This window comes from Lutjanus erythropterus, chromosome 4 (genome assembly GCF_056507025.1).
Source record: "Lutjanus erythropterus isolate fLutEry1 chromosome 4, fLutEry1.hap2, whole genome shotgun sequence".
NCBI classification, from domain to species: domain Eukaryota; kingdom Metazoa; phylum Chordata; class Actinopteri; order Lutjaniformes; family Lutjanidae; genus Lutjanus; species Lutjanus erythropterus.
The window spans coordinates 41,946,722-41,959,480 of NC_139320.1; the positions used below are offsets into that span (position 1 = coordinate 41,946,722).

General features: G+C 39.7%; 3 protein-coding genes across 3 annotated transcripts; all 3 read left to right on the forward strand.

Annotated features, from left to right (window-relative positions):
- Positions 1 to 939, forward strand: LOC146329050 (olfactory receptor 13G1-like). Its single transcript, XM_084716736.1, has one exon. The coding sequence runs from the start codon at positions 1 to 3 to the stop codon at positions 937 to 939; it is 939 nt and encodes a 312-aa protein (XP_084572862.1).
- Positions 940 to 4,548: 3,609 nt separating this feature from the next.
- Positions 4,549 to 5,520, forward strand: LOC146329051 (olfactory receptor 52E8-like). The gene has a single exon (XM_084718019.1). The coding sequence runs from the start codon at positions 4,549 to 4,551 to the stop codon at positions 5,518 to 5,520; it is 972 nt and encodes a 323-aa protein (XP_084574145.1).
- Positions 5,521 to 9,320: 3,800 nt separating this feature from the next.
- LOC146329052 (olfactory receptor 52E8-like) lies at positions 9,321 to 10,286 on the forward strand. The gene has a single exon (XM_084716611.1). The coding sequence runs from the start codon at positions 9,321 to 9,323 to the stop codon at positions 10,284 to 10,286; it is 966 nt and encodes a 321-aa protein (XP_084572737.1).
- Positions 10,287 to 12,759: the final 2,473 nt, after the last annotated feature.

Here is a 12,759-nt window from a genome sequence, read left to right on the forward strand (position 1 = left end):
ATGCCTTTACATAATGCTTCAATCAAAGTAACTGAATTTATCATAGGTGGTTTTGAAACAACCAAAAGGCCTTTGGTAGTTGGTGTAGTTATATTGATTACCTATGTTCTAGCTATCCTAGCTAATATAACAAACATCCTCTTTATTATTTATGACAAGAGATTACACAAACCAATGTATCTTCTGATTTGCAACCTTGCTGTTGTTGATATAATGTACACCTCCAGTTCCTGTCCAACAATGATAGGGGTCCTACTTGCTGGTGTTAACACTATATCCTACGTGCCGTGTTTAATTCAGATGTTTGTTTTTCATGTGGCAGGGGTGATGGAGATGTTTGCTTTAGCAGTTATGGCATTTGATCGATTGATTGCTATTAGCTATCCTTTTCAGTACCACAGTTATTTAACAAATGTGCGCACTCTTGTACTTACATACATCCTGTGGATTGCTGCCTGTGGCTTTGTGGCTGTAATGCCTGCATGTGTGATCCCTCTCCCTCACTGCTCTTTGAAGCTGAAGTACACGTTCTGTGACTTTGCTGCTGTAATGAGAACCACTTGTGCTGACCTCAGATATTATTTTAACATGATAACAATCATATCATTCTTTCTTTTATTTTTCACTTTTACTTTTATTTGCTTGTCATACTTTTGGATTATAATTTTTGTCAAAATATCCTCAAATGATGAAAGAAAGAAGATGGGCAGCACTTGTTTGAGTCACTTCATTGTGGTGACGTGTTATTACTGTCCAGTATTTATCCGCATTGTCTTGACCAGATTAGGTTTGGTATTAACTCTTGAAGCACGTCATGGTTTAATGATTGGGGCGATCCTCGGTCCCTGTCTTGTAAATCCTTTTGTTTACTGTCTTAGGACAAAAGAAATTCAATATAAACTCTTTAAGATATTCAGAAAAGTTGAGACATCTCAATAGATTGTTGTGAAATGTGAATTTACTTTCTTATAAAACTTGCATCTTTTCATGGTCTAGGTATTGTGCTAAAATAAATATATTCATACAAGTATTTTCTAAAGTGTTTGCCTATTAACTATCTTTATGTCAATAAATGATATGCCATTGATATATAAAGTGATTATAAATGTTTGAAGTGTGGACTGAAACAACTAATGTGGCATTAGATTCTGATAGTGTAAACAGTTAGGTATTAAACTTAATATCACATCATAACATTTTCTGTAACCGCTTATTCCCAAAGGGTCGCAGGGGGCTGGAGTCTATCCCAGCTGACATTGGGCGAGAGGCAGGGTTCACCCTGGACAAGTTGCCAGTTCATCGCAGGGCTGACACATAGACAGACAACCACTCACACTCACATTCACACCTGCGGGCAATTTAGAAACACCAATTAACCTAGCATAACTAGGTAACTAACGATAACTAAGTTAGCAGCAGCAAAAACATATGTTAATATATATCACATTACATATCACAGACAAACCCGCACAGAGTTGTGTGACAGCAACTATGATAGAAAATGCCAAGAATCAATTAGTTTTATTTGAATATTTGTTTTAGGATTTAACTGTTAGCATTTTATGGAATTTTTGCTTCATGGTTGTGTTCTAGGAAAGTGTGTTTTGAAAGGCAGTGCTTGTCATACACAAACCAACTGCAAGACTTTTGATAAGAACTGAGCAGGATGACAGTTTTGTCTCACAGCGATCTGTATTTCACTACAACATAATCTGTGTTAACAGCTGCACAAATTGAATAACAATTACATAAGAGCAAGAGAAAGAAACTAAGAAGTGGTACAGAACAACATCAGCAACATGTCACTGTCCTGTAAAAAAGAAATAAAACAAATAAATATCCAAAATATATTGTCACAAGTTAAGAAAAAAAGTCATGTTTTTTGCTGTGTGACATTTTATTTTTCAGATAAGACACTAGATTTTTAATCTGTTTATTTTGTTTGAGAAGTACAGGGATTTTTTTGTCAGCTCATGAAGGAGCAAGTAATCTTTCAGTTAGTCTAAAAAAAAAAAAAAAAAAAAATCAAGGGACCCACTACACACTGAACTGTTACAGGGTTCAGGGATTCTCAGGGTTGGACCAAAATGCAGACCACGCAGAGAGGGGAGCAGTTTGTAAAGATATTTAATAAACAAAGACCAACAAAAGCTTACAAGTAATGCAGGATAGTCTTCAGTCCAGGCAAGGGAGAAAAAAACAAAAATCCATGCAGGGAGAACCAAAAATCATGAATAAACAGAATCCAAAGAACACAGGCCACGAGCCAAAATGCACGAGTGAGTATGAACCCGCAACTGAGAAAAAAGTGACAATATCAGGCACACGGCCTGGCAACAAGGATCAGTCAGTCAATAAGTTCATAGGCCCCGGGGACTGGATAGAGGCCAGGTATGACGGCCTGAGGGCAGGAGACCTCAGGTGGACAACCCAAGGAGCGGAGCTGATCAAGAGGGCAACCTGGAGGCTGCTGGTGAAGGCGGAGCCCCTCTGGAGGCCTGCGGCAGAAGGCGAGACCCCTCGGGCAGACAAGCAGGAGGCCGGCGGCGAAGGCAAGACCCCTCGGGCGGACGAACAGGAGGCCGGCGGCTGCAGTTCAGGATGGGCAGGAGGTGATTGTGGCCCAGTCAGGGACTGAAGGAGACTGCAGCGCCAATGGCCCAGCCGGGACAGCAATGGCGAAGATGGCCCAGTTGGAACAGGAAGTGGCTGCGGTGGTGAAGACAACCCAGCCGGAGCAGGAACTGGAGGCAATGATGGCTGCGGCGGCGGCAGCCCAGCCAGAGCAGGAACTGGCGACAGCTGCAGCTGCAGACCAGCCAGGACAGGAGAGATTGGGGTGCTGGGCAGCAGAACCTCCGTGGCGCTGGGCAGCTGAGAGACATGACATCAGCGACCGCCACGCTTGCGTCTGAGAGGCCTCTCAGATAATGACTCTGGGGCTGGATCAGGCAGGAAACTGGCTGGCAGAGAAGAAGGCTTCAAACTAACAGGCTGGAAGCCTGTAGGTAGATGGCTAGCCAACTCAGGTGCTGGGGTGGGGAGAAGGCTAACAGGCTAAGCAGGTGGTTGGTGGTATATAGAGTCCAGTTAAGCTCAGAATCAGGGTTGCTTGGGGATTCGATATCGGCCTGTAAGTCTTTCTTTAGGCTAGCAAGCACAGCCAGGTTCTGAGTAATCAGGGGAAAAATCAAAAGTTTGGGCCTTGACAAAAGAGTCTTTTCCATTAAAGAGTAAACAAAAATCCTGCGTTGTAGATCAGTGCAACCCAGGATGGCTGAGTGCAGCCAGTCAAGTTCTTGGCATGCCTTCTTCAGCTCCTCTGCTACTGAAAAGTCCGCTGGGTCCATTTTCAGCTGGTTCATTCTGTTACAGGGTTCAGGGATTCTCAGGGTTAGACCCAAATCCTGACCACGCAGAGAGGGGAGCAGTTTGTAAAGATATTTAATAAACAAAGACCAACAAAAGCTTACAAGTAATGCAGGATAGTCTTCAGTCCAGGCAAGGGAGAAAAAAACAAAAATCCATGCAGGGAGAACCAAAAATCATGAATAAACAGAATCCAAAGAACACAGGCCACAAGCCAAAATGCACGAGTGAGTATGAACCAGCAACTGAGGAGAAAAAGACACAGGGTTAAATACACTGGGGAGATGGAGGATAACAAGACACAGGTGAGGGCAGTGAAGGACGAGTGAAAATAATCAGTAATCAAAAGAGCAGGAAAACAGACAAAGATGGGAAGTAAAAACAAAATAAACAAGGGAAGACCAGAAACTACCAAATAAAACAGGAAATAACCAACAAAACCATGACACTGAACAAACTACTTGACATAAACTAAATGCATGCAGTATTAATTAAACTAAAATTGTGATAACATATCATACTCTAATAATAATAATAATAATAATAATAATAGATTTCAATTTGATAGGGAGCATAAAGATTGGACTCTGGAACAGTGGAAAAAGGTCATGTGGTCTGATGGCAAAAAATTAATGCAACTCTGGACAGAAATAAATGTGGTAACTTTATATAAGCTTATCAAAATGATGCCACGGTGAATGCATGCTGTAAAGCTAAAGGCGTTCCAATGAAATATTAGAGCGTGTGACCATTTTTGGCCAGGCATTGTATTTCACTTGTACTTGAGTCAATATAATTATAAATAAGCAATTCTTTTACTTGAGTACTGTTTTTTGTAGTAAGACACATTTGACCAATGAGACACTGATGAGATAAACGCAGCATAGTGCACAGAGATGATCCCACCCCAAAGACCTCATTATGTCATTCTCTCAGAAGTATTTATAAGATGGTGTGTAGAATTCGGTTTGGGTTGGGATGTTGTAACCATTGTTGTCAGGTTTGGGGTTTTTTGCTCTGTTTGTTGTTCTGTGACTAAAGACATGACAGTTCCAAGGCGATAGAAAAAAAGGTTGGACCATAAAGGTATATGGATAATATCTGAATGATGAATGATGATCAATTATAAAAATCCTACATTTGTCAGAGAACATTTTTTTCCAGCATTGTAACACATAAATGAGAATGATTTATACAAACATAACAACAGTCAAAGACTTTGTGATTCTTGGATTCCCAGGACTTGCCCCCGTATATTACGGACCTGTGTCTGCACTTCTTTTCCTCACCTACCTGCTCATACTCGTTGGAAACGTTTTTATTCTAGTTTTTGTTGCCAATGAGCGGCGTCTTTACAAGCCAACATATCTGATCTTCTGTCACCTGGCCATGAATGATTTGTTATTTGGGACAGTGACCTTACCCAAAATAATATCCAGATACTGGTGGGATGACAAGATGGTGTCTTTTGGCGCCTGCTTCACTCAGATGTATTTTGTTCATTCTTTGGGTGCGATTCATTCTCTCCTTCTGCTTATTATGGCTCTTGATCGATTTATTGCAGTTTTCCTTCCTTTAAAATATCCACTTCTCATTACAAACAGCAAAATTTCTGTTGCTTGTGGATTGTCATGGATTGGGACATTTATTAGAATGATAGGAGTTGTACTTCATGCCCTAACCTTGCCTTATTGTAATTCTAACACCATTGTGCAATGTTATTGTGACCATATTTCAATTACAAACCTGGCATGTGGTACAAATGTTAAGTATGTTCAATCTGTCGCTGTTGGTTTTGCAGTGTTTAGTCTCTTACTTCCACTTTCATTCATACTTTTTTCCTTTATCTCCATCTTCATCATAGTTTTGAGAATACGACACACGGAGGGACGATACAAAACCTTAACAACTTGTACACCACAGTTAATAATTTCTTGCCTGTATTACCTGCCGAGATGTTTTGTTTATCTCGCTCATGCTGTAGGATTTTCTTTCGGTTTGGACATCCGCATTTTATTGGTATTGTTGTACAGTCTTGTGCCTTGTGTTGTTAATCCAGTCATATACTGCTTGAAAACCAAAGATATCAAAGAAATTTTGATTAAGAAATTGAAAAATGCTAAAGTTGGAATTAAGCAAGTGTTACAGTAATGAAGTATCTGATATGTACATTATACTCTTAACATTATCTCTATTTATCAAATGAAAATTGTCTTTACATTCTGCTCTAACATTCTAGAGTAAAAGAGACTGCAAGCTGGTGCTGCATGCACTTTATGATGTTGAGACTTAACTGTTTTATGAATGTTCATATTTTGCAGTTCTGATTTATAAACTAAAATGCAGTTGTTTGCATTTTCTAAGACCTAAATAAAGTTCTGCACTCTGTCATTTATTGTTTATTTTACATTTAAATATATTTTAACAAGCATGGTTACAAAAGGACTCCCACACACTGTGTAACTTGCAATATAACATTAATTTGTGACATTTCAGCACTAGACCTTCATCAGCTAAACACTTTGTGTCAATCTCAGATGAAGACTGATTGTCAGTCTGAAACTAATCACATTCCCCACATGCAAAAAAAGGGACAAAATTATCAGTGGGTTACTGAAACACATCAGTAGCCATCAGAAGATGGGTACACTGTGCTCATAAAGGGATGGACATGGTCAGCAGCAATACTCAGGTAGACTGTAGCATTTAAATGATGCTCAGTTGGTACTAAGGGGCCCAAAGCGTGCCAAGAAAATATCCCCCACACCATTACACTAACAGCAGCAGCCTGAACTGTTGATACAAGGCAGGATGGATCCATGCCTTCATGTTGTTCACACCAAATTCTGACCCTACCATCTGAATTTTCTACTGTCCAATTTTAGTGAGCCTGTGTGAATTGCAGCCCCAGTTTCCTGTTCTGTGCTGACACGAGCGGCATCCGGTGTGGTCTTCTGTGTTGTGTGTTCAGAGATGCTCTTCTGCATGTTTTGGTTGTAACAAGTGGTTATTTGAGTTACTGTTGCCTTTCTATCATTTTGAACCAGTCTGGCCATTCTCCTCTGACCTCCATGTGATTGGCTGATTAGATATTTGCATTAAAAAGGAGTTGAACAGGTGTACCTAATAAAGAGGCTGGTGAGTATATGTGACAGCCCTTCTGCTTGTTCCTCTGCTGGTTTCTCTGCTTGCTTCACTCAACTGTGTCTGTACTTTCTCCTCAGGGCTGTTGACCAATAAGAAGCTCAATCAGCAGCTCGGGACACACCTGGGCCCGGTGTGCCGCATGCATATAAAGCAGAGCAGCCAGTCTTGTTGCAGACGTCCTCATCGCAGCATCTTTGCTTTGTGTTTTTTTTCTTCCTTTTTCTCTATTTTTTCCAGCACAATACCCTACAGCACTTTTCTACTTACCCTTTCCATTTACCTGGGCCCCGTTTCCCAGAGCCTTCGTAGCGCTACATGTGTCGTAAGTTGTATCTTAAAGTCTCCCTTAAGCTTACGGGCTGTTTCCTAGAGTCTCCTTAGCTAAGATATATCTTTTAAAAGGTATATCTTAAGAAGGGCGGTCTGAACCACTTGTAAGCTGCCTCTTAGTGATGCGCTCCATTCATTCTAACAGTTTTAGCTTTATTAGGCCAAAATTATGCTTTTTAAAGGGACAGTTGCAGTATAATTCACATCTAGACTCCTTGCACAAATTACATCATTAGTTTAAAATTAACCTCATCAAAAATAATAATGAATATTATGCATAAATAGGTTTATTTATGTATATATTTATTCATTTAATGGAGCTAACTAACTGACAATATGTTTTTTCTGACTATGCTACAGGCTGTTCCCCACCACTTTATACTGGATATCTGAGGTTTTTTCCTCTGGGATACCCGCTCCGAAGCTACCTGCTGACACCAGTGGCGGTTCCCGTAACACACGATGAGCAGGAGTACAACTCTGCCCACATCCTCACCAGGGGCTTGGTTGAACTCACCACTGGCCGTTGGAAGCTCCGGTTCCGATGCATCCATCGGTCGACAGGAGGACTGAAGTTCAACCCTGCAAAATGCTGCGCTGTCATCATCACATAACGTTGCTGTGCGTGCGCGAGCATGTCTTTCTGCGGAGGAGAATGAAGGGGAGGATGACGACGACTGTGGTGTCAACCTCCTGCCCAAACATCATGCAGCACTGTACAACAAGTTTTCAAACAAGACAAAGCATCAACATTTTTGCCTGAAGTTCCTGAGTTTATTAATAAGGGGAGTCACCTCCACCTGCTGTGTGACAGACCTTTCCTTGTATGGACACCTTTCCTTAAATGGACATGAGTGAGTGAACTTGGCGCGCTTCTGCAGCTCAGCTTTGTCTCTCGGAGACTTAGCTGAGCTACAGAAGCGCGCTCAAAAGACTCTCCATACCCTTTGTTCCCATTCTCTAAAGTTAAGTTTTAAATAAATGAAAAGTTTCAAAAATACATATCAAATGTTGCCCTTCATTTTAACAATGAAAAGTGGCCTGGTTTTACTACAATTTCAAGAGTTTGCCCTGCTGCACAGGCAACCTCATTTCTCCCTACAACAAGCCCACTGTTATCATTTTTACCATACATATAGAGAGAGGGAAACATGATATAGAATATAAGTAGGATGGGGATTTTGCATGAAACGGTGCCAAAACACTCATCTGAACGGAGATCTGGTTTTAAAACACTGTCTTTAAAAAATACCTGTGTATGTGTGGATTAGGATTCCGTGGCGAAGAACAGCTCCAACTTACGATGTACCTTAGCAGCTCTTCGTAAGAGCACCCACTAAGGGACAGTCTGGGAAACACTCGTAGGAAAAGAAGTTCCTTTGCTAAGGTATATCTTAAAGACCTTTGTAGAGCGCTGAGATACATCGAAACTGGGAAACGCGGCCCTGGGCTGTAACCCATAGAACAGCCTAAATGTGTGTGATTCGGTTAAAGAGTTCGGTGGGGAATATAAATGTTTTCCCACTTTCCCAGAGTCAGAACTAAGCAGATAAGTGGGACATGTTTTGTCAAGCTTTGTCTGAGGGGAGGTCCACGGTCTCAGACTTTGAAAGCCCCTGTTAGGCAGATGGTCGGGCACATGCAGCTTCCAGGGCAAAATTTAACAGTAGATGCAGCCAGTTACAGGTGGTTCAAAAGCAAACACACATGGCCAAGAACACAACTTCAAACAAACCCTGCCCTGAAAAACATTCACCTACATTGTTTTTGATCATGCAGTTCCAAAATTTTCTAGGATTTATTCCAGAAGGGTCACCAAATTGTTTTAAAAAAAACAAATGATTTTAAGTCCAAGAGGAGACATAAAGTCTTCAGAGTCATTGTCACTAAACAGCACACATGACTCTTCACCAGTGGCAGACTATTTACTATTTACAGGTACCTCAGTTGTTAAATTCTAATTTTAGCATTATTAAAATGAAATGGCACTAAAATGTTGTTGTCCATTACATTAGCAGATGCCTTATTACTGTTAAGAAAAACAACAACAGAACCTAACCTAACATAACATTTTTTTTTTCTTTATTAACATTGGTCTTAGTTTCAGCTGAGCGTTTAAAAAAGTGAAAAATTGAAGGTTGGTGTCTTGTGCTTGTGCTGTTTTGACGTGTTCCTCAAGTTGAACTCATCATTGGAAAGATAAAAACATCAGATGACCCTATGATTCATATTATGATCCTTTGAGAATATGCCATATCAAACTTCATTAAAGGCTGATATCACCTGACATTCATACACTGCCATGGGGTTGTAGGGTTGTAAACTCCAATCTGGAAAGTAGAAGACTGATTGTCAGATATACTTTAGTGCATCATTGTGAACAGTTGGGTTTTTGGATAACTCTGTTAAATTATCTGGCATATTAGGCAAAATATTAAAAGCCAAATCAGTGTTTTTGCTGTGCAGGTCGAATCATGATTGCCAATTTTACAAGACTGAAAAGCTTCTCTATCCTTGGATTTCCTGGACTTTCACCACAGTATTATGGACCTGTCTCAGCTCTGCTCTTTTTTATCTACCTGTCTATCGCAGTGGGAAATATTTTCATTTTAGCATTCGTTGCCTATGAGAAGTCCCTGCAAAAACCGACATATCTTGTGTTTTGTCACCTGGCGTTGAATGACTTAACATTTGGCACTGTGACTCTCCCAAAGATCATATCAAAATACTGGTTTGATGATGGTGTTGTTTCATTTTATGGCTGCTTTACACAGATGTTCTTTGTTCATTATCTAGGATCAGTGACTTCTTTCATCTTGTTGGTAATGGCTCTTGATCGATTTGTTGCGATATGTATCCCTCTGCGTTATCCTGTCCTGATCACGAACAACATCATATCTGTGCTCTGCGGGGTCGCCTGGTTCATCCCTCTGCCTCTGATGGTCGCTGTTGTCCTCCATGTCCTCACTTTACCGTACTGTAAATCTAATGTCATTGCTCAGTGCTACTGTGACCACATTTCTATAACAAGTCAGGCCTGTGGTGAGGATGTGAGAACTGTTGCAGTCACTTCTCTGTGTGTGGCCATGTTTTGTCTCCTGGTTCCTCTTGCATTTATCTTATTTTCCTACGTTTCCATTATTGTTGCGATCTTGAAAATGTCCAAGGCTGCAGGGCGCAAAAAAACCTTATCAACGTGCACCCCACAAATATTTATCACATGTCTTTTTTACCTGCCCAGGTGTTTTGTCTATGTAGCGAATACTGTTGGGTTTTCTTTCAGTTTAGATGTTCGTATTTTATTGATATTGTTGTATAGTCTATTTCCTCCTGCTGTTAATCCACTCATTTATTGCTTCAAGACTCAGGATATCAAACAGATGCTGATGAAGAAGCTGAAGAAAACTCAAATTGGAATAGAGATTAAACTGTCATATTGATGTTAAGCTGACAGATGAAAATGTAGACAGCACACAATAAGCCAATAGCAGGATTCATCTGTCCCTGACAAATTTTTTACATTAAAGACAAACCACAACCTTAACTTCCAACATGATTTGTTCTTTTCCCTCAGCCAGTGCTCCCAACGTTCAGTCTTGGCCTTCTTTTTCTTTGCTGCACCTTTAGTGCACATGAAACAGTCACAGCAAACTGCAGTCTGATCGCAACTCCCATCTAGTGCACTCAAAAGCATCACCTCTCAGGCAAGGCTTGATATGTGACTTAAAAATATGATCTTTACTAATTTTCAAACTTGTTGGTACACTACTATAGGAAATACATCAATTTGTGTAATAAATAAGAAGCCAGTGATTATATGTAAACTTTGTTGTAAACTTTTGAAACTTTTTGTATCTTTGTGTTTTCTATTGTCTTATTCTTTGTCTATCAAACTCATTAAAATGTTTATAGGTGATTGTCATCACTGCCACAATGTTTAAACATATCCTGGTGAGTCTTCCTTTCCAGGCAATAATATACTAATTTTCTTAGTTTTTATTATTGAAAAATGTGTAGTGTTTGTTCAGTTTTACTAGTTTCAGTTGTAGTTTTTTAATATTATAATATTGGGGGGTATTTGTCAGGGGCAAGCTCTGTGATGTTGAGAATACAGACAATGAGTCTTATAGACATCCCAGTAATAAACTGGGATGTCTATATGACTCAGCATACATGCACCAATGCCTCCTTATGCTTGTTATGTTGACAAAGACTAATACTAAAGATGATTCCTGTATATATTTCATTTTATTTTATTTTTTAGTTATTTTTAGTTTTTTCTAAAGTCAAGTCCTTTGATTTCAGTTGATTAGTTTTAACTTTTAGTTCCGTTTTAGTTTCTAATAACCTTGGTTTACATGTGCTATGTAATGTTACAATTTCAAAATGACAGGTGATCTCATTGATGGAGACTAAGATCATTTCTGACATTGATCAGATTAACTAGTTTTCATGTTTGTATGTAAATGTGAGAGGGTGAGAAACAGACAAAGAGAAATGTGTTTGTGTGTGTGTTGGTGCACAAATACAAAGAAATAAGTGATATACCATAATACACAGCCTCTCAGTTCTTAGTTTAGATACTGTACAGTTATAAAGAGTGAGGTAAGTCAGGTTCAAGTGCCACTTAAATTTTTTTATAATTGCTACAACAAAGAGTCGGGTGTGGAGATGAATGGTATTAGTAGTGAGGAGAAAGTATGGAGGAGTGAGGGATTTGTATGTGAGTGTTGAAGGCAAAAAGATCCAATAAACACAAAACCTGGAGGGGTGGAGGCCGACACAGGTGCCAGCACTTTAGCTTAATGATCCCTCCTAATTGCCAGCTCCTGCAGGAGGAGGTCAGCTGAACCACTTAACCTTTAGGCTTAACCTTTTCACTTATTTAATCCTTATGTGACTTGTATTCATCCACAGTGATCATCACTGATTTAACCATCTCAAAATTGAGATTACACAATGTACAGGGAAACTGTATACCAAATATACTAAAGCAGGTTTCAAATTTCCAAAAGAAAGATGACACAGTAAAAGAAGTGTGATACAGTAAAACAGTTCTGAAAGAGGCTGAATATTCTCAATAGAAGGTGACAGTGCATAACACAAAACTGGGGTTATTATTGTTAATAATCCATACAGTCCCATTTAAGCAACGCAGTAATTTTAAAAATAGTTCTAATATCAAGTTGTCGAGTTAATTCATTATCATTATACAACACAGAGTTACACAACAAAAGAGAGTTGTAGTTCCTTCAAACAGACCGTATACAGTAATTCAAGTAGAAGTTGGAGTAGAAAAAGATAAAATACATTAAAAAATTAAAAAATATATAAATTCTGTTATTTATAAATATACATATACACTCATACACCCAGGAAAAAAAACTCTGTGGTGCTTTTCTTGAACTTGCATCAGGTTGAATGTAAACAGCAGCAACAAGATGATGATGATAATTTGGTTCAGCATCTGGGAAACATTTTCCATCATCTCTGACTGTGTCTGTGCACCGAGCATCATCGATGTTAACACAGTCCTCCTCCTCTCTCCCTGCCAGAGTCTTGCAAGTTGCATCCTGTCAGCTCTGAGTACACTCCATCCCATCAAGTGCACCAGCTTGATCTGGACTGTTGTGGAGCAGGTCTGTGTAATGCTAAAGTCAGGCCACAAGATATTTTTGTCTGTTAAATGGTCATTGTGTCAGATTAGGAGATTATGAGATCCTCACTGATGACTGATCTTCTCACCCTATCCCTAAGAGAGATGTCAGTCACCCTGAGAAAAAACATTTTGGCCGCTTGTATCTGCGATCTTGTTCTTTCAGTCATTACCCACCCTTCATGACCATAGGTGAGAGTGCGAACGAAGATTGACCAGTAGATTGAGAGCTCTGCCTTCTGCCTAAACTCTCTTTT

Bases quoted from the DNA above. Each gene is read 5' to 3' on its own strand.
- LOC146329050 (XM_084716736.1), top strand. From the start codon at position 1: ATGCCTTTACATAATGCTTCAATCAAAGTAACTGAATTTATCATAGGT.
- LOC146329051 (XM_084718019.1), top strand. From the start codon at position 4,549: ATGAGAATGATTTATACAAACATAACAACAGTCAAAGACTTTGTGATT.
- LOC146329052 (XM_084716611.1), top strand. From the start codon at position 9,321: ATGATTGCCAATTTTACAAGACTGAAAAGCTTCTCTATCCTTGGATTT.